This window comes from Ilyonectria robusta (genome assembly GCF_021365365.1).
Source record: "Ilyonectria robusta strain PMI_751 chromosome Unknown BGZ61scaffold_33, whole genome shotgun sequence".
Lineage (NCBI taxonomy): Eukaryota > Fungi > Ascomycota > Sordariomycetes > Hypocreales > Nectriaceae > Ilyonectria > Ilyonectria robusta.
In genome coordinates this window covers 211,148-232,107 of record NW_025764467.1, presented here as the reverse complement: position 1 = coordinate 232,107, position 20,960 = coordinate 211,148, and the positions used below count along the sequence as shown (strand labels likewise).

General features: G+C 51.3%; 6 protein-coding genes across 6 annotated transcripts; 4 read left to right on the top strand and 2 right to left on the bottom strand.

The window, feature by feature from the left end:
• Positions 1–709: 709 nt before the first annotated feature.
• On the top strand, positions 710–6,605 carry BGZ61DRAFT_499274 (major facilitator superfamily domain-containing protein; the record flags this gene model as incomplete). The annotated part of the gene is made up of 14 exons (XM_046251383.1): positions 710–790; positions 847–947; positions 1,000–1,417; positions 1,470–1,607; positions 1,657–1,760; positions 1,848–1,906; positions 1,969–2,013; positions 2,065–2,153; positions 2,212–2,354; positions 3,321–4,370; positions 4,419–4,485; positions 4,537–4,896; positions 5,328–5,443; positions 5,498–6,605. The coding sequence occupies 14 exons, from the start codon at positions 710–712 to the stop codon at positions 6,603–6,605; spliced, it is 3,879 nt and encodes a 1,292-aa protein (XP_046096713.1).
• A 1,542-nt stretch (positions 6,606–8,147) lies between these two features.
• BGZ61DRAFT_462788 (uncharacterized protein) lies at positions 8,148–10,300 on the top strand. Its single transcript, XM_046247344.1, has 8 exons — positions 8,148–8,653; positions 8,708–8,846; positions 8,918–9,102; positions 9,155–9,191; positions 9,248–9,315; positions 9,364–9,737; positions 9,797–9,864; positions 9,918–10,300. Exons 1-8 carry the CDS (start codon positions 8,516–8,518, stop codon positions 10,199–10,201), a joined length of 1,293 nt encoding a protein of 430 aa, XP_046096712.1. The 5' UTR covers positions 8,148–8,515; the 3' UTR covers positions 10,202–10,300.
• Positions 10,301–11,388: 1,088 nt separating this feature from the next.
• BGZ61DRAFT_462786 (uncharacterized protein) lies at positions 11,389–12,393 on the bottom strand. Its single transcript, XM_046247343.1, has one exon. It carries the CDS (start codon positions 12,067–12,069, stop codon positions 11,479–11,481), a length of 591 nt encoding a protein of 196 aa, XP_046096711.1. The 5' UTR covers positions 12,070–12,393; the 3' UTR covers positions 11,389–11,478.
• Positions 12,394–13,341: 948 nt separating this feature from the next.
• On the top strand, positions 13,342–13,887 carry BGZ61DRAFT_287984 (uncharacterized protein; the record flags this gene model as incomplete). The annotated part of the gene is made up of 1 exon (XM_046238536.1): positions 13,342–13,887. A coding segment is annotated over one exon (546 nt), but the record flags the coding sequence as incomplete, so codon positions are not given.
• Positions 13,888–14,113: 226 nt separating this feature from the next.
• On the bottom strand, positions 14,114–18,605 carry BGZ61DRAFT_142873 (uncharacterized protein). Its single transcript, XM_046237294.1, has 9 exons — positions 18,249–18,605; positions 18,071–18,198; positions 17,413–18,015; positions 17,333–17,361; positions 15,310–17,269; positions 15,117–15,255; positions 15,006–15,066; positions 14,721–14,943; positions 14,114–14,640 (listed from the first exon to the last, which is right to left on the bottom strand). Exons 1-9 carry the CDS (start codon positions 18,391–18,393, stop codon positions 14,155–14,157), a joined length of 3,774 nt encoding a protein of 1,257 aa, XP_046096709.1. The 5' UTR covers positions 18,394–18,605; the 3' UTR covers positions 14,114–14,154.
• Positions 18,606–19,429: 824 nt separating this feature from the next.
• BGZ61DRAFT_367777 (uncharacterized protein) lies at positions 19,430–20,760 on the top strand (the record flags this gene model as incomplete). Its single annotated transcript, XM_046241821.1, has 2 exons — positions 19,430–19,817; positions 19,868–20,760. The coding sequence occupies 2 exons, from the start codon at positions 19,430–19,432 to the stop codon at positions 20,758–20,760; spliced, it is 1,281 nt and encodes a 426-aa protein (XP_046096708.1).
• Positions 20,761–20,960: the final 200 nt, after the last annotated feature.

Here is a 20,960-nt window from a genome sequence, read left to right as displayed (position 1 = left end):
CCCATGTTGATCACACTATTCCCACAGACCATATCCACGCGTTGACTCTATCGTACTACTCCGCAAGCCCCGCTCAACAATGATAACTAAATTAATTAGCGTATGGACCAGTTCCAGTGGAGAAAGTCTATTAGATTGGTGCATGTGCCCTATCTCGTCTCCTCGCGCAATCGTCCAGAAACGGGTGACGGGGCGAACCGAGAACTGCTTTATTCCTCTTTCAGCCAGATGAGCGAGACGTCTCCCCCACCGCCTCCGCTTCTCCGCCAATTGACCCCAGTCTCAGCTTCAGCCATTCATTTAGTTTCATGGGAATGCGATGTTCTTCAAGATATAATTACTCCGGGGTCGCATGCCCTCAATGGGTTGGGACCACCGGCTCACACGACCAAGCACAACCTCGGTGACGCATCTCTCAAGACATAAGTTATTTACCTGAACCGTCCCAATGGAGAGTACTAAGAAAGTAACAACCATGCCGACGAACTCGTCCGTCGGGGTGGGCGAATTTGTCGACGACTTTGGCGACAAGACCAAGGTCGGCTCCGGCGATGTCGAAAGCGACGACTGCCCTCCACATGAGCTGGTGTACAGCTCGAAGGAGGGCAGGAGAGTGCGATGGAAGCTTGATACGATCCTACTCCCTCTTGTAAGGCCCCAATGTTACGTGTTCAGCCTTCAGAATCGCAGACTGACAATGCACAAATAGATGGCATTCACGTATATCCTCAATTACATTGACAAGGTTTCCTTATCAGAGGCCTCTATCTTCGGAATCAAAGACGACCTGGTGAGTCAAATTCAATGCATGTCAAGTCCATGCGTGGCTCAATCTGACACAAACAGCACCTTGTAGGCCAGCAATATAGTTGGTCGTCCTCCATATTCTATCTTGGATATCTAGTCTGGCAGTACCCTAGCTCTCTCCTGATACAGAAGCTTCCCATGTGCGTCGCAGCTTCTATACAGCTACCTCAAATCTTGGCTAATTCTCCCTAGCGGTCGATACTTTGGTGTCATGATTTTTCTCTGGGGCCTGACTGCTACCACGACGGCATTCACGACAAGTTTCGCTACGCTTTGCGTCAACCGAGTCTTCCTCGGAGTTTTTGAAACATGCATGTCGCCGATCCTCACCATTCTCATTTCCCAGTACTGGACCCGTGACGAACAACCGCTTCGCACCTCGTTGTGGTGGTCTGCCAGTGCTGTTGGCGCCTTCATTGCCGACGCCATCACCTACGGAGTCTCCGGGAAAGATCACTCGGGTTCTAAATACGCAATCTGGCAGATCATTTATCTGGTCTTCGGACCGTTGACCCTGCTCTGGGGTATGATCATCTTCTTTGGCGTGCCATCCTCGCCAGTCAGCGCATGGTTTCTCAACAAGAGGGAGAGGAAGATTGCCACAGCCAGAGTCAGAAGCTCCCACTCCCTATTCTAAACGCAGGTTGCTAATAGCATAATAGGTCATGGAGAACCACACAAGCATCAAGAATACTGAATACAAGTTTTATCAGGTCAAGGAATGCCTGACCGACCCACAACCCTGGATTCTAGCACTTCACGCCTTTCTCCAATGCTTGCAGGGAGGAGGCCTGACTTCGGTTAGTGAGCTGGACAACTCAACAATAACATCTTCTAACGTTATACCAGTTCTCCAAGATTGTGTTGACGGAGACTCTTGGCTACACCAGCCGCCAGGCTACTTTGATGAGCATGCCCTCCAACACGATCCACCTTGTTTCTGTGGTCTTTGCGTAAGAGTCGACATCTGTTAAATCTCCTGCGCCACACTGCTGATTTCTCTCTAGTGGCTGGTTCTGTAGCCGTTTCAGAAACACCAGGTGCTACGTCATGATTGCCACGAACATCATCGTCCTGATTGGCGCGGTCTTGGTGGGAAGTGAGTGTTTACGACAGTGGATGACGGTCAATTGCAACCAACAATGCTAACAATTACCATAGACCTCCCCGAATCGAACCAACAGGGACGACTTGCGTCTTTCTACAGTAATTGTGTATTATTCTAGTAATTGCGACTTGTACCTAACAGGCTTGTAGTCCTCTATGTCAACACCGTTCCTTTCGGCCTGGGCATGAGCATGATTTCTTCAAATATTGCCGGATTTACCAAGAAGTCGACCGCAAGTGTAAGCAGACACACCGAGTGGCCGCTTGACTGAGTCAGACGCTAATTTCAACCTCAAGGTCATGATGTTCCTGGGATACTGCTTGGGTCAATTCACCGGGCCTCAGTTCTTCATCGAGACCGAGGCCCCCCGGTACCACACGGCTTTTAGAGGCTTCTACTCTTCCGTGTCTGCCATGATATTTTTGGAGTTCGTACTGCTGTGAGTCTGAGAAATTCTGATTGACGTTTTATCCCCAGGTGTTGACTGTCTTCTCCCTTAGGGCCTACATCAAGTTTCAGAACCGTCGCCGTGACCGCCTGCAGGCAGAGGACAGTGGCAGTGTGCATACCCCTGAGGACGACTCGGATTTGACCGACCAGCAGCAGCCGTCGTTCAGATACATTTGGTAATCTTATTTATGTTCAACAGCCCCGGTTTTGTACGGTTCCATAGTACGACTTTCCTTGGGTGATATTTTGAATATTGCCTGTTTATCAATTTCCTAGCTGCTTATCTCAGCTCAGAGCAGATGGGGAATTTCATATTAGTACAGTGCAAATTGTTAGAGTTGATCATTGATAGTTGAATTTTGAATGCTTTCGCCGGGGTTTTCAATTGAACAAGCCATTTTAAATACATGATTGCAAGTGCAGCTTTAAATATGACAGACTGACAACGTCGAGTCCGCCAGGTGCCACTCCAGGGTAGGTGAGTAGCTGTATAGCGTTAGACCTAACGAATCGCTAGGCTCCAAGTGGCCATGATCGTCGACACAATGTAACTTGATTTTAGCCATTGAATGACGTGAAGGTGATCAAGAGAATCAGAGAACATTCAATGACCTATATGCTCGATCCTCACCGTCTTGATTTTCGGTTCCCAGTGTGTTGTGTAAGGCCTGTCTACAAGTTCGAGAATGTATCACGTGATACACACTCCGGCTACTGATAATCATCATCTGAGTTCCGAACCATGGCGTTCTTGACTTCCCAACTTCCCGTCTTCATTGCGCTACAAATCTACGACACCATTTATCATGTCCCCATGCAACACTTGTGCAAGGCGGAAGCTCAGTTGTGACACCTTGAAGCCACGCTGTTCACCGTGCCGACGCTCACACGTCAAATGCGTCTATGACCCGTCAACCCAAGTGTTTGAGTTTCGCGATGAGACGGAGAATATCAGGGCTCAATCGGGGCGACGCGAGAAGAAGCGGAAGGCCTCGGAAGACGCGAACACGTCGCAAGAGCAAAGCCCGCCTCAATTGAGTCAGCAGACAGACGCGATGTCTCCAGCAGACGACTCGCGACTGTTGGAGGCATCCTCGCTTTCACTGCTCGACACGACAACGATGCCCTGGATGGACGGCATATTTGACTCGTATCTGGGCCCGCAGTGGGATCTGACCCCGGACTCGGCTGTGCTATGGAGCACCACGACGGACCCTATCACCATCAACGACTTCCCCGGCCAGACTCCGAGCATGGATGCCAATTCGTCGACTCAAGTCTTCGCCGAATTCAACATGCCGGCCTCGGATCAGCAAGGCCTGCCCTCTAGCTCCCCTTCTGCCGTTTCCGATCACGTACTTGCACAGCACTATACCCAGAACCTGACAACGAAATACACCTCAAAGGAGCAAGGCTGGAACCATCACACCTACTTCTTCAACCGCTTCAACTCCAGTCATCCGTTCGTGATATCATCTCTTTATGCGTGGACCGCTGCCCATCTATTTTGCAACGGGACTGTAGATTCAGAGGCCAACGCCATGGAGCACTACGAGAAGAGCCTTGCTGGTCTTGGAGACCAGCTAGGGGTTGATCTGCTGTCTGCCAACGCAACCGACGACGCCAGTCAGAACTGGTTCGCGCTTCTAGCTCAAGGTGATGATATGGACGCCGTCTCCGTGACGCTCTACTTCCTGGCCTGGACAGATCTCATCCTTTCACGACGTGTAGCTCTGAGGCGGATGCTGAACCTTGAAGCTTTGCTTCTGGAGCGCCGGGGCCATGACCAATCACATTCTGTATACGTCAGAATGGCAGTGTGGTTTTGCTTTCTCGACGCACGTGCGATCCTCTTTTGCCGGGGGAATGACCGCATTATCCAGTCGATGGGGGACGATTCGGGGCTGGTGAGGGCTGTAGAGAAATCTCACGACTTTCTACAAAAGGAATACAAGCTGTTGTATCCCAAAAAAGAACGGCGGTGGGACGAGGCACACCTGCCCTTGTACGTCGCCACTTGCCGGTTGATCGCTCTATTGGGAAAGATATCCAGAAGCGGAAGCACATCGGATGATGGCTGTGAAGCGGATGTCAGGGCGTCCTTGGACAACATCAAACAGGTGAGCGAGAAGCGCTGCGAGAGATTCGCGAGCATTGGCTAACTGGCCCAGGACCTCGATACAATCAGTGAGGCGAAAGCTGCCGAGAACAAGGTCCTGTCCATATACCTCACTACCAGTGCCCTCTTCCATACCGTAGAGATTTACGCGTCACGAATTTACCGACCCCACGAACAGATGTACGCAGAGAGTTACCACGCAGAAAGCATCATCAACATCACCCGCCGCTTCTACCAGAAGCTGAAGCGCCCGAGAACGGAAGCTCCGCCGACCAAGATATGGCCGGTGCCACTCATCATGGCGGCGATTGAGGCCAAAGACCCCATCTACAGGGACTGGACGCTCCAGCAGATCCGTGACTACAGCCGTACGGGCAAGCACTTTGCCAACGCGTGCGCCTTTGTCGAAAAGGTGCATGCCGCCGAGGAGGTGACGAGCATCCGCACGGATCTTGGCCGGATTGCCGAAGACATGGGTGACGACTTTGTCCTGTGATCCTATGACGAACCCTGCAACAAAAGAAGTTCGCCCGAAGGTTTGCATCCTCGTGTAGCCGTCGCCGCGAGCAACTTCCCGAGATGCGCTTGCTGGTGGTGGGTCCGTCGCCGATTTGGACCGTTTTGGACGAGTCGGCGAGACACCCGGAATGTATCGCCCGCGCAACTGCACGTTGATAACTACCCCTTTGCACCCGTTTTCGATTGATGTTGGTACTCTGTGTATCTGTGGAAAGAAGATACAGCAAGAATAACGCCCTTCACGAAATACTTCTCGCCGCTTATACGCCTTTTGAAGCCAACATGCCGTCTTTGATGCAAGCTCCGAATCCGTCGTGCTACCAGCACATTGTCGTCGGGGGTACACCGTACGAAAGAGGCTTGGCCCATGGTACTCAGGTTGCCGAGAAAGTTCGGGCCAATATCGAATATTACAAGCTTCCAGGGAAACTACCAGATTGGTAAGTTCATTGTGCCGCCGTGTAGTGTACACCAGGAACTAACACCTGATGCAGGTCCATTTCGTCCAGAATAATCGACACCGTCTACCTTCCAGCGTTCGAGACACTCTACCCGACCGGACTGGAAGAAATCAGGGGAATTGCAGATGGCGCCGGCGTGACGGTTGAGGAGGTCATCATGCTCAATGCTAGATACGACTTGGGCAGATGCATGTACCGACTCAAGGACGGCGGAAAGACTCCGCAGGAACTCAACGGCCACGACGAATGCACCAGCGGCTTCTTTGCTCCCGACGCAGTTGCATCTGGTAGCGCCCTTGCCGTGCACAACTGGGACATGTCCAGCCATCTTTACAACCAGGACCTCATCATCTACCTTGAGGTGCACCCAGACCCGTCCGAAGATCGTCCTTCAATGTTTATCCTCACCGAAGCTGGCCAGCTGATCCGCAGCGGAATGAACTCGGCCGGCATGTCAGTTACGGCGAATTCGTTGCTGTCAAGTGAGGACTACGTGCCCGTCTCCCACATCGACCAGGACGGGGTCTACCACGAGGTCAAGAACCCCAAGCCTGTTCTACCGCTCTCCGTGGCTCGACGCGTCTTTCTTGAATACAGCAACTATGCCGAGGGCCTGATCGCAATTAATGCCTTCCCCCGCCATGTCTCGGGAAACCTGCACGTCTCAACAGCGGACGGATTCGCCTTGGCCATGGAAGTCGCGCCAGGCCGTATCTACAAGTTCTACGGAGATATTGACGACCGGTATCTCATCCACAGCAACCACTTCCTCAGCCCCGAGTTCCTCAGCCGCGACGATGTCTTTGACCGCTATCCCGGCGGGAGCAGTTGGTTCAGAGCCCGCCAGGCCGAGAAGGGTGTGCGAGCGGACTGCGCGGCAGGGAAATTGACGCCCGAACTGATCAAGACGGCCTTCTCCGATCATCTGGCCTACCCGGAGAGTCTGTGCAACCATCCCAACCTGAACCAGAAGAACACGCCGAGTGCGGTTCTCACTGGATATACATCCAAGCAGAATATGACGGTGGCTTTTGTCATCTACGACTTACCGAAGCGAACAGTGACGGTGTGCAAGGGGCCTCCTTGCCAGGGAGTACTGCAGGAGTTTACGTTGGAACAGAAGGTACCGCTCAAGGCATGAGGAAATAGAGATGAGATTGATGGTGGAATGCGGAAGATGATGGCAACTAGTGCCTTTGATGGATAGTTATACTTTTAGAGGATGTTTGCAGCACGATATATTAGACCAGAATGAATATTTTTAACGGATTGTTTGGATGCGATGATCTCAATAAGTCACAACCCATGGCGATGCAAACGAAATGCGATTAATCGATCACCAGGGAAGGTAATTCATATGCCCCCACAACCCTCCACCATGTCCCCTTAATAAACACACCGCCCATGTTACTAGGGCGGCATATTCCATCGTCGAATAGCCTGGCTTGAAGAGGGGATAACTCGTCAATTTCATGTTATCTAGAAGTGCCTCGTCAACTTCCTTCCATCGTTGCAAAAAAGAAAAAAGCCATGGTGCGATCAGCTTTCTCCCCATCGCTTTTTCCTCTTCGCCAAAGTATAGTCACGTCACCTAGTCGGAGCTATCAGCGAGAACAATTCTGATGGCAGAAAACGCTTCTATCATTGTGATGGACCACGGGCGCACTGTTAGTACGATACCAGCATCTGAAATGACAGAGTAGACACAGTATTCCGGGGTGGATAGACAATCTTGCTCAATGTCCGGTTACTACCATGAAGCAATTTCCTTATGGACATAGGAACCTGCTACGCCTCATTGCAGTCTAATCACATGCAAGCAGATAGCAGATCCCAATTTGCTCCTTCTCGATTAGCTTAGTGTGGGGTGCAGTAGAACACGGCGAGACTCCCAATTGGAATGCCTTCCTAAGTTAGACCGGGCTTGTCACCTATTTGTCTTGGGTGCATGAACTGAATACAACTCGGGCCGGGAAGACCACAAGCAGCATTCAGACGTTGGCGAGAACCTCACGGCCAGATATAAACAAGTGGACGCGATCTTACCCGAGACCAGCCCGATGTCATTATCCGCACCCGAGCGATCCATGCCATGGACACCCGCGGGAAGGGAACCGACCCACAAGACGGGCATTAACCATTATTAAGAGATCCGGCCACCGGCGACTTCAGTCCAGGGGTAAAGGCGCTACTGATCTTGGCGTTTGAGCGCGTCTCAACCAAACGTAGACGTTTCCCTATGCGGTATTGCGTCCGCGCTGGCATGAACCGCGGCCTTAGCCCTATCACACGTCCACAGTCATGAGATGCATGGGGTTCGGGCAATAGAGCAGTCTACCGTTGCACTTCCGGCGATCACTTTACAAATCTCTTTGGAAGCCGTCGCCACGGGCCTCGTGGGAAATAAGCGAGGGAGGTCTGACCGCCCAAAGTTCCGCAGATGGGTCCCAAAGTGTCTGGTCTTGAATCGTGTAGCGGCTGAAGCGGAGCTGAATACCGCGTTGGGCGATAGTTGCAGAGTGGACCGGCGACGTTCAGGCTGCACCAAGCCGAAGCTGGCAGACGGATCCGTCACTACACATGCAGGGGGCTCGCACACTGGCATCTGTTTTATGGAGTGTGAGAGGTTTAAAACACAGCTTAAACTGCTAGCTGCTCCTTCTCCCAAGTTGGTGCCTCGTACGGCGTGGCGATCGAGTGGCAACCGAGAATATCGTGGCAATGGAAGTCTGACGATGGAGCAAACGCACTAATAACTACCGGTACGACGTAGCAGGTGAAGCATCTCACCCGGCGGCCCGGAAATGGACGACGCCGAGTCGTTACTTGGGCTGCGTTATCTCCACCTCCCACATGGCTGATCGCTTAGCCATGTCACATCATGTCTAAGCACGGCATCTTCGGGGATATAATAATGAGCTTATACTCCACACCCCGGCGAGTTGCACGTTTTGCCAGGTCTCCCCATCATTTCGTCCCTTTCCAACAGCCCTATGCCAGGCGCGTCCAGATCCCCAGACATTTTGTTTTGACAGCGTGCCGGTATACATCATGTCAAAACAATATCAAACTCGGCATTGGCATACGTGGTTTGTCTTGCTGCTCTGGTGTATCGTTTTCCCTTCCTCCGTCATCGGCCAGCAATCTGCCGAATTGACCCAGTTGATCGCCTCGGTGCCGGACTGCGCAGTAAGACGTCATCTTTGATCAAGAGGTCTGCATCGACTAATTGACACCTAACAGCAACCATGCCTCGCTCTAATCTTCCAGAACGGGGACTGTACTCTAGCAGGTCTCCCAGGCTGCTTGTGCTCCAGCGTCCCGATTCAAGCAAACGTGTCGGCATGTGTCCAGCTTTCTTGCGCGTTCAAGGACCAAACCAGTATGTGCCTGTGCAATATCCCTGTTTCCATTGCCACCACAATACATCTTCTAACGAAGCCTGCATCTCAGCCGTCGCAACGATATCGAAACAACTATGCACCGGGTACCCCATCGAATCTCAGAGTCGCGAGGTCAAAACAGCCGCCATCGCCTGCGCAGCCCTCGCATTTCCGATCGTCGCCCTACGATGCGTTGCGAGGTGGATGGTGACCAAAAAGCTATGGCTGGATGATTGGACGGCTGTTATGGCAACTGTTAGATCAACCCTTCGATACTCAGATATTCGGATCTGATGCGAACAAACAGGTTCTTCTCGCCGCCCTCATTGGCGTGCAAATAGAAAGTAAGAGCCTTGTGCCTTATTTGAGGGAACATTGACTAACGACGAGTTCACTTTAGGCACGAACCTAGGATTCGGTCGCCATTATTGGAATGTCGATGTAGTCAATGGCAAAACTATCCTGCAGGTTCGTCATGTGCGGATACCGGTATGGACTCTACTAATCTCCATGCAGATGTTTTATGTCACGCAAATATTCTACATCCTCATCCAAGTATCGGCAAAAGGGTCAATCCTCGCCCTCTACTCACGTCTTTTCTCCAATCGCAACTTTCGAATGCAAGTCTGGGCGGTTGCAGTATTCCTGTTGAGCCATAGCTTGGTGTTCGTAGGCCTCGTCATCTTCCAGTGCACGCCTATCAGCTCAATCTGGAACCGGAATTTGGATGGGAAATGTCTGAACCTCACTGCAATTGGCTACGCCGGCGCTGCATTTAGCATTGTTGAGGATATTGTCCTCCTTATCATGCCCATCCCGGAACTCTTAAAACTGCAGCTTGGGACAAGGAAGAAAGCAGCGCTGCTGTTCATGTTCAGTATCGGTTCATTGTGAGTTGTGCTTGCATTTTTTTTTACCTCAGCTGTTGCACGCATACTGATACAATTAGTGCGTGCGTAACAACTTTAGTACGCCTGAAGTATCTCGTGAGCTTTGCAAACTCATTGGACACGACATGTAAGTGTTTCGCTTCCGCCCTCGAAGCTTGAGTCGCTAACACCACCGCGAAGTTGACAATGTCCCCATCGTTATATGGTCCATCATCGAACTATCATGCGCATTAATATGCGCCAGTCTCCCTGCGTTGAGGCCGCTGATACACATGGTGCCGGGCGCCCTGAGCACTGTTCGGAGTTCTTCGTTCAAGAACACAACAGGTCCCGGTCCGACAGACAACACCATCCAGCTTAACGCCATTATGAAGCCGGAACGTCAAAGTACGAAGTTCCAAAAATTACCAGACCATCAGACTGGGAAGTTTAAAAAGTTGCCTGACCTGCCACAAAAGGGGTAGTATTTGGTCTGGAAAGCTGGGGAAATGCAAAAGAATAGGTGTTGTAATGATAATAGCATGAGTATCAAATGAAAGAACTTAATTAAATAACTTAAAGTATACTGCTTTATTAATAACTGCAATTGTGACCTGAAGTTAAAGAATACTACTTACGATCAGAACTTAGATTGAAAGGGAGTAATTACAGCTATCAAAATAGAAATCGATTACGTTTCAGTTTCTGGACTCTAGCGATTGCGTGGCGACGAGGATGCACCCAAGTATCTACAAGAGGGCATGCCAAACATGCAGAGTATATCCTTTTCATTCCCCTATTTTACTTTCGAGACTGCTACTGATAAATCTGATTAGCTTAGTGTCTCTTTGACAAGAGCGCTATAAAACCTTTCTCTGGCAATACACCCAGGGATAGTGCTATTGATGTCGCAATAACCGCTACGGCAAAAGGAAATGATCACTCCTCTTGCCGGTAGTGCTATTGTGGTCTATATCTCCGTATGGCAATTGACTCGCTTACCTTATCATGCGTCAGGCAACTGGCTATCTCGTCTTCGACAGTCTTCCAACGGACAAAATGGCTCATCCCGGCCTTGGCCCAGTGCCCGTAGAGTACTTCTGAGTAAACATGGTGTTGGGTGTTGGCGCGAACTGGCCGCTTCTGCGTTATAACCCTAGCAAGTAGATGGATAGCCTCTGGTGCCGTCTCATGTGGTGCGTGGGCAGCAATCAACATCAAGTTGACTTCTTTATCGCCATCAGAGATATTAATAAAGTTCAAGGAGCAGTATGTACATCCGCCCCTAATTGGCACATGTCAGACAGACACTGATTTGTCCATCTCCAGGTAGTATTAGGTAAGAAAGGCACGCCGCAAGACGGGGTTGAAAACAAAATAGGGCACCTTTTATGAAGTTGACTCGCATGTGTTGGTATGTGTCACCCCATAAACATCAAAGACGGCTTCAACAAGCTCTCCCTAGCCGTCACCGCCGACATCAATACGTACCTATGTAGTTGACGTACGCCCAAGACCTTTGGAATGCCAGATATCATGGCACCCCAGTCACGATAGTCCGGTTCTGGTACCATTGGGTTTACTTTTATTACAAGGGAGTGACGGCACATTCTAAAGAATATGCCAAAAGGCTAATAGCCGTGGTGAGGTCACATTGGAAAGGTCAGAAGGGCGAAGATGCAAAGATGATATTGGAAACGGTTGACGCTTTGGAAGCCGAACTCAGCGGCCTCCGTATCGTCGTCGACCACCTGGGTGCTCTTTAGTCGCGCTGCTTTCTCTTCAGTATGTTCGGTTTGTGCACACCAAACATTGGGCGTTGAGCCTCATAGTGCCTGCCAGGAGGCCTCACTTCGGAGCACTGGCTAGTTGGGGAGGCTGAGCTTTCCCCACACCAAATGTATCTTTCCAGACCCTCCCCTTTTGAGCCGTCATATCGCAGAGGTCTAAAATGATGATCTTCCCAAATCCAAAGCGAATGGTAAAGCTCCAGCAGGTAGCCTGTCGGGATCCGCATCCAACCCCAGTTTTCATCCCCCTCCTCCCATTCGAAGGCCACCGCCTTGACGATGGACACGCCATTGGCAATGTCGTTAAGTACGGACTCGTCAGCGAGGAGGACGTGGCGATACCGGTGCGCCGCCATGGTCCTATCACAGGGGTCCTCGTTCGTGCATAGTTCTCGAATGCCGTGAACGTCAAGGCCGTCAAGGAGTGATGCGTCCTCACGAGGATCAAGATGGAATTGCTTCTTGACTATTTCCAGGTCTCCCAAGTCGCCCATCTCGTCTTCATTATCTTCGTAGTATCCAAGCGACAGGAGAGTTTGTTGCTTCAGGGCTCCCAAGAGCATATTCCAGTACTGGTCGGAGTGTGGGCCGTAGTACGTACGGTAAATAGTGAACCCCCAATTCTCGCAGTATTTGAAGTTCTCTGGGAGTTTCCTATTCGGCTCCTTTTTCCCGAACCCACGAAGCGCACGGGGGGGCCAGTAGATTTGATTAATTATTTCCGTTATGTCGAACTGATGTTTTCCGTCAGTCCGCCCCTGTAGCGTATTGCGGCTGTCCGCTCCCTCATCATTGTGCTGCTGCTATCAGAAGTTGAGACAAATAAAATTTGTGGGCGGATCAGAAAAGTCGTGGAATCTCCAAAGGAATAAAGCAGTGTGGATAGAAAGAAGAAGAAGAGAAGTTGCCCCTTGCCTAACGCTGGGTATTTTATCCTTGCCACTTTAAAAGACTATTCCGTTTATTGGAATATACTACCATGTGGAATATTTCCGTGCGAACAACAATGCAGCCGTATCGGTGACGCTCTCCTTGTCGATCTTCAAAGCCAATCTAGACGAGTCTCAATAGCAAAGCGACCTTTGTTCGCCCCAGTTGACGTGAAGCCTTTCAAAGCTGGTTTCATCTTACCATAAAAGTGACACGCCTCGGCCGAAATGCCACCTACTATAAGGCTAGAATCTATCGGAAAACACAATGCTAATCTATGTATCTGTAATTACCTGCTCTAATACAATATGCTGGCCCCTAAAAGATAAAATCTGCTTTACATGCTCACCACAATGCTTCTCGAGGCTTCTGCGGACTGGGAAATATGGCTAAGAGGAGATTCGGGGGTCCGGCATATTCCATGGTCCGGCGTCATTGCGGCCTTGCAGGACCAGATTGACCAGATGGCCAAAATGGACTTGGCATCTCCCGAGCACACTCTCAGCGAAGGAAATTTCATCCCCTTCAACCGGCCGCACAACACCTTTTCCTAAGTCATCCACGCCCAGTTAGAGCAGTAGACGAATCTGAAGGAACAAACTGACTTGCACCAGCTCACAACGCAAATCAGGTCTGTTACACGGTCCAACATGGCATCATTTAGACACCTAAGTGCCCGAAGCCTGAAATCAAGCACCAAAATTACGTAACGTAGAATATCCTAATAAACGCAATAGCATTTTAAGGCGGGAAGCATAAAGAGGCAACACCTGGCCAACAGACTCACCTTCTCCTTTTCCCTTCCAACACCCACACTGCACACCGAAACAACCTTACTGCTAGAAAACGCCAAGAACACCAAGATGTCAACGGTTTCAGAAATGATTGAGATTGCGTGGCGGCCTCCTCGTGATATCCCTAGGGCCAAGAGGCTACAGCTTGATAGGAAGCTCCCAGAGAACTTCAAATACTACGGCAACTGGGGATTTCCAATCTACCGCACATACTACGGCCCTGAATCTAATGAACACTGGGACATGCTGCTCGACATTTTGAAACGACAAACACAGCTCGCGCTCGGATTTCTCGAGATCGACAGTGAGTACAAGCACGACATCGAACGACTGCACCGACCTTATGAAAACAAGGACGAATACTTGGAGGAATTGACGCGACTCAAGAAACTGTTTCTTCTTGATCCCCGCGAGGATCAGGCGCTACTTGATGGCCTCGACATTCGTCAGCTTCGAGAGTTGTGCGAATCTGAGCACCCTGAAGCGAAAAAGACCATGTCGTCGGGATATTTTAGCTTCGTTCTTGTCGCCGACAAGGCGGTGCTCGAAGACATTGCTAGGAGCGAATTTATTGTCAAGACGCTTGCCTACGGCTGGAGAGAAGGCGGTTTAAACTGGGATTGGATGAGAATCCCATCGGGATGCTTGCTGGAGCTTTGGCATTCGCTCATGATGTCGGAATTCCACCCTCATCGGATCTTGTATTTTGATGGCCCAGAGGAGGATCTCGAAAAGTACGTCTGGGATGGGGATGCGGCCGCCTCGCCCACAAGCTGGTGCTCCCAAGTAAAACCTTTTTCCTCTTGGTTCAAAGTCGGATTAAAGTTGGAGGAAGATGAGTAGTAGCTATTGGTGTATGGGTGCGATCAATTATAGCTACAAATCAGCAAGTCTGCAAAATGCCAAGCTATAAATTCCCCAGCCTCATCTTGACGTATCCATCGGATCATCATCCTCAAAAATGGGAGTGACCCAGTCAGTCCTGATGTGGAGGTCATCAACGTGGAAATTCAACCAAAAAAGCGTTTCCAACACCTGCATCGCCCGCTCACCCGTCTGTTGTCTCCAGAACGCCTCCGCCTCCGGAATTATGTGTTGAAGAAATTCTTTGGCCTTAGTTGTCACTACGCCGTAATAATCTCGGAGCCACTCCAGAAAGAACTGGCCTATCGCGACCTGGCTGCCGGGATGTGCTCTCTGAAAGAGGAGCTCGGCGTGTGACAACTGGTGCAGAATGTCGTTGATGATGTTTGATGTTTTCCCGAAGACGTTGGGTCCGGGGCTTGTGTCAGTGTTCATGTAGTCAAACGTGGCGACACAAGCACGTAAGACTCCCAAGACGTAGTCAATTCTGTCCTCAATCTTGTATTGCTCTGTGTCTTTCGAAACGGGGTCCTTGAGCTCCATCAACTGTGAATAAAGAAAAGAATTAGCGTGATGCTGCTGTTTACCTTCCCCCGTTGCCCTGAATGTTTCGATGATGTACGTACTTGGCCTTTGACCTTGTTCAAGTCACCATTGGTAATGACGAAGTTTATGTCATTAGTCTGGCTGCCTAGACACTCCATCATGCGGGTGAACAGGTTTCTGTTATCGAAATCTGGGTTGCCAGGGATCTTCGGCCACATGTCGCTATCAGCACCTAATACCAGAATTTCCTCGAAGAACTCAATCGGTACTGGGCCATATAGAGATTTAGCGCCAGACTGTAGCCTGTCAAATTCGAGTTAGCGAGTAGCGTGGTACATCACTTGAGCACAAAGGAGTAACCGTACGTCCCCATGGCTGCGTCAAGGAAGAACTGCTTCAACATGCTTTTGTCGATGGGATGCTCGGCTGATTCAACTTGTTAGTGGCAGTACCTCGAAAACGTAGGAGGGATGTACTCTGGAAGTTTTTCCTGCCAGGCACCCACACTCCCCCGCCCTGTATCAGCCTCCACTCGGAGCAATCGTCGGGGTACTCGTATTCGGCCGTGTTTTGAAGACTCGAATGTTTTGGATCAAACCCTGCCGGGGGGTTGTTCTGAATAGAGAGTGTCAGTCGTTGGCCCGATGAAATTGCGTGGGCTGGACTCACCGCGGGGATTTCATACTCGAACCCTGCCTTTCTGCCACTGGGGCTAACGACCTTCGCCTCCCACTCCACCGGCTTCGAAATCTGGCGGGCATGCAGCCAGTGATGATGGTGTGCGTACAGGTGTGTAGAGCGACTGGGCAGCAGGGCACGGCGCCTTTTGGTGTCCTCGCAGACACCGTTCTCGTCGCAGAGAGTATAGGTGCAGTTGATCCACTTGGCCTTGCCGCCGCCGTTCGTGCCTTGGATAGCAGCGATTCGGGCGTTGTACGAGTGAGGGCTGCAGAGGATGCGCCGGGCCGTCTCTTCGGGCCCGTCCAATTCCCACTGGGGGGTTATACCTAGGAAGGCTTTGATGGCGCGTCTCGTTAGGTAGGGGAAGTTTTCCTCAATGTAACTGTCCCATATTCCGCCCATCTCCTCAAGCATATTCTCGCTGCCTATCCTGGCCAGGATATAGGTGAGCAGAAGTTGTGCCGTGATGTCATGGATCTTGACGTCGTCTCGAAGAGCGAGCTCCATGTCCATGGGCGACGAGGCGTTGGCCACTATATCGCCGACCAGATCATTATGGTCACGTCGGGAGAAAATGGATGCTGGTTTGGGGCAAGTTGGAGCGTCGATCCACTCCTTCATGGCGCTCCTGTAGGCATCCAGCTTGGGGTTCTCGACCTCGAACTCGTCGTTGAAACTCGTCTTGCAGCAGCGTGCCATGCCTCCCAATCCAGTCTTGCAGACGGCGGCGTCAGTATCGATAGCCACGCGGACACGATCGGGAGGGCATCCGCTGCGGCAGAAGCCATTGGGATTAGAGTTAGGGGCTGGGCCGACGTCCTTGAACCACTGACAGTCGGTGAAGCGTAGGTTGGGGTTGGCAACGTTGCAGCAGAACTTCCGGAGCTGCGTACCGGGGACCTTGAGGCCGAGTCCGTTCTTCTTCTCGTCACACTGGCCACCGCCGGACCCGGAGGACGATCCAGCCCACATGTAGTTCTTGCTGCTGTCTCCAGCCGGGTTCGGACACTTCTCCTGGCCGTCACAGTCTGGATACGCTCCCCACTCGCAAGTTCCGTATACCTTCATGCTCTTGACGTCGGTCGTGCAGCAGGCCGACTGGTAGCTCTGCTTCTTGTGGCAGTACATCTGGTTGGACCCAATCTCGACCATGTTGCTGGGACATGAGCCCTTGCCACACTTGCCATTGCCGAAGCCGTACCATCCGCAGGTCGGCTGCTTCTGCTTCCCTGGACAGCAGAAGCTGTGGTGGCCGTCACCGCCACAGCCCGTCTCGTCCCACATCCTCTCGTCCTTCTTGGTGCGGGCGCCGCCGTCGGAGCGAGCCACGTTGACCCAGCCCTTGGGACAGTCCTCCTTGCAGTTGGTCCAGCGGCATTGCTCGTTGGGGATCTTGTTGATGTCCGACGCCTTTTCGTCGTCGTCGATGGAGCCGCTGGTGACTTTGCGGTTGAGGGCCTGCGCCAGAGCCTTGTTATACTTGGCGTCCTTGGTATCGTGGCTGATGGCCCACACCATGACACCGCCGAGACATCGCGACTGTGCAAATTCGGTCTTCATCTTGAGCGTTTCCTCGTCATCAAACGAGACCCATTGAGATTTCCACCTGGCCACCTTCACGGCTGCCTCCTTGTACAATTCAGGCTTGAGACTACGCTCCTTGATCACAGCGTCAATTTCCGAGTTCAGCAAGATGCCCTTTTCGCGGCTACATTTGCCCTCATCACCGGGGGCCTTGAACAAACACCCGGGCTTCATGCACGATGAGGTTGCAGCCGTGAACGCGCGCCCGTAGAATCCAAGGCCCAAAACGACCTTACTGTACTCAATATCATTGCGCCAGAGCAGGTCGAGAGCCAGGTCAATCTCGGTGAGGTTGGTGTGGGCGTTGAGATAGGGTTGTGTCCAGTTTACTTTTTGGTCCCAGGCACCGTGCAAGTCGTAGGACCTGTAAAACCGCATTGTTAGCCTTCCTTTCTCTCTGAGAGTAATATCTCAGTGCACCACTTACATAATGTTAAAGAAGGTAACTGATTTTTCCTAGGCCCAAATGTCAGCACTTCATCTGTAACTCAGGGGCAGTCAACTCACTAGTTTCTTGATATCGAAATGCTGAAGGTACCAGTACGACGCGGGGAGGGTAATTGTTAGCCCCTTGTCGCCTCCATCCATCATCTTCTTCAGTGATGCCATGAATTTGGGGAAATTGGCAAAGTCAGCATCCCGCCCGGCCCGATCCTTGGCTTGGGGGTATTCCCAGTCCAGATCAAGCCCATCAAAACCATGAGTGCTCATGAAGGACATGAGAGAGCTCATGAACACCTTTTGACGTTGGAAAGAAGCCGCAAGGGTGGAGAAGGTCGTGTTCGTTGCGCCCGGGTCATTAAAAGTCCACCCGCCGAGGGCGAGGTAAATCTTCAGATCCGGGTCCTTTTTCTTCAGTGCCATAAGCCGCTTGTAGATTTTGATGTCGGCATTTTCAGCCGCATGAACCAAGAAGGTGAGAGGATTGATGGTGGCAAAAGCAAAGTTGATATGGGTATACAGTCCGATAGGGATTTGTTCAGGCCAGAAGGCCTCACAGGGACGATTCTGTGCCCATCCCTCAAAGTAACCAACGACACGAGGGACACCGTTGTCCTTATCGCAGCTCGGGCGAGTGACCTTCTTTGAGCCGCAAAAGTCCTTGGTCGTCTACTTCATGTTAGCGTCTACTTCGTCTAAGAGGACAGTTCAAGAGGTTGCTTACGCCACAAAATCCATGTTTGGAGCAACAGACATTCAAAGGGCATTTGTCCCTTGCGGCCCATTTTGAATCAAAGCCGGGGTTGCACTCTGACTTTCTACCACAGTCGGAGCGACAATTTGTTCCACAATCTACGAAGGGTCAGCTTTGGTCTTGTCGTCCATCAATACAGCAAGCTTACAGTCAGGGCCAAAACCGCAGTTGCCAGACTTATTACAACATCCATTTTTACAGCTCTTGGTCGCACTGCAGGTTGAATCGTCATCGGCGGCTGCTACGCAAAGGCATAGCAGCAGCAGGCAAAGGAACCAAATGCGGAAATGCATATTGGCGGCCGTACGAGGCCTACGCCCTCTGTTAGAAAAAGGAACAAGTAACTAGGTAGAATTCCAGTGCAGAGGAAATGAGTTCAGGAATCAGAGACACAAAGGCCATAAAATGAGAGCTGACGAGTTGGAAGGAAATAACCAGCTCGCTTGAATAAACGAGTGTAGTTTGGCTGGCGTCTTGAGTAATAAAAGCACCTCAGAGGCGATTCTTTCACCGCTGAGAAACACAGTTGTACCCTTGGATCAGACAAATGTCGTTGGTTGTGTCTCGTTCGGCTCGGTTGTTGTACCGACTCCACTGGTCTCGCGTTCGGCCCCCGGAGAAGCCGGACCAACATCTCATCGGCTTGCTCGGCGCTTTGCCCGTAAATGGAAGCTCAAGCAATATCTGTTGGTCTCCATGTGCACTTTTGGGCCCAGTACTGAGCAAAAGAACGGCCGAATGCTCGCAGTGTCCAAGTAGTGCCATGCCCTTTCGATCGTGGGTTTATCAACCCCTGCTAGTCTCGTGGAGTCGCCAGGCTTAAAGACTAACAACCAACACAGCATTACATCAAGGCCCATAGATTAGGGTAAAAAGCACGCGGGACAGGAGAAAAAACCCACTGGGCCCTTGTCGGTTCTTTCCAGCCGACTTGGCACCCGCAATGTGCACGCAAGATGCCTCGTATTCCTCACCTTGTGATTTCCCGCTTGGCAAGGGGTCTCGGCTGTTGCAACCACGGTGACATGCACATGAGCGTGAAGAAAACATTAGTCAAGGGCCCGAGTCGTGCAAAATATGGTACATAGCCTATTGCAGTGGATCCAAAGCTATCGCCACTCCCTCCTCGCCGATCTCACGGACTCCATGATGCTCTACTACATACATAAAATTAAGCTTAGCGTTGGACCGGGCCATACGGAATTCGTTCCGAGGGCCTGTGAGTACTCAGTCGCAGCTTAATTCGGGGTCTATATTGATGGCCACTTCTGAAGACGAGCAACTTTCAAACTTCATCTATTCAGCTAACAAGTGGTCACCATGCACACTATGCCAATTCTCAAATCCCTTGCCACCTTTGGCCTTTTTCTCGGCGTTGATGCCTTCCGCATCTACGAAGTCGCTGATCTTGACAATTACGATGTTGGGGATGCATGCGTCAGTGCCTTATCCGCTGATATCGCCTGCAATCCGTATATACAATCGTTCATGGAGTTGAGCTATCGAGGCTCCCTGGAAAACGTTACTCTAACCGACGAGATTTGCACGGCTACCTGCTCTGCGTCGCTTCGAAAGTGGTTTAATGGCGTTTCCAAGGACTGTGCGGGCAAAAGCTTTGGGTCGAGCAATGCTGTTCTCACGCAGTATGGCGGTAACATTTGGGCCGGCTGGAATGAGACGTGCATCAAAGATCCCAAGACGAAGAGATATTGTAACGGTAAGTAATCGAAGTGCAAAACAGGGAACTTCACTGACCACCATTACCAGACATTATTGATGAGTTCTCCGACGTCGAGGAGGGCGAGGATTTGCCTCGCGCGGAGCTATGCCACATTTGCTATCTTCGACGCCTTATTCTCATGCAGTCCTCGCAGTACTCCCTCTACGACGAGTTCTACCAGCAGGAGCTTGAGCTTGTCTACAAAGTGTGCGGAGGCTCAGGGCCCACAGACATTCTGCCGCCTCTCAAAGAGAAAGAGGTAGAGACGCCCTTCTGCCTGACTAGCAAGTACTACACAACCAAGGAGGGAGATACCTGTGACTCCATCTCCAAGGCTTCGGGAGTCTCTGGCGCTTTACTGTACATGGGCAACCAAGAGGCCATCGGTGACTGTCTCAAGGTCCCCGCAGGCCTCAAGCTTTGCCTCCCCATGACGTGCAAGACGTACTACGTGCAGCCTGACGACACTTGCTTCAGCATAGAGACTTCGCAGGGGATTCGCTGGGACGACGTGCAATTCTACAACTCGTGGATCAACCACGCATGCACCGACCTCCAGTCGGGCACCGATTTCTACGGCAAGTCCATCTGCATCTCCGCTCTCGGCGACCTCAGCTCTGTTACAGAAGTCCCCAGCACTCAGCGCAAGATCAGCAGCGGAAACGGACCTACCTTCGTGCTCATTACGCCGCCGAAAGACGCCGAGGTGGCCGAGGGCACGACGCTAAACTGTGGCCAGTGGCACGTCGTCACCAAGTCGGATACTTGCGATAGCATCTGCAAGGAGAATGACATCTGCGAGGGCAACCTCATGTACGACATCAACCCTTCGTTGTCGGGTAGGGATAAGTGCACTGCGAGCCTGGTTCCCGGCGAGGCCTTGTGCGTAGCGCCCATTTCAGGATGGAACATTACGTACGAATCCACCGGAGAGCTGTAGAACATGACTACACCCAGGCACGATAGGTTGCGACTTGGACATTCTCTAGCTTAGCTTTCCAAGTTGCACCGTAAGTATTATTGACTTACCAAGGCACTCAAATGAAGTCAGTCGTTACCATCTCTCTACTTCTTAATGTCCTATGTGATCCTTGCATCGGTCAGGTATCTACAACATGAAGGTTGAACTTTGCGTTGCGT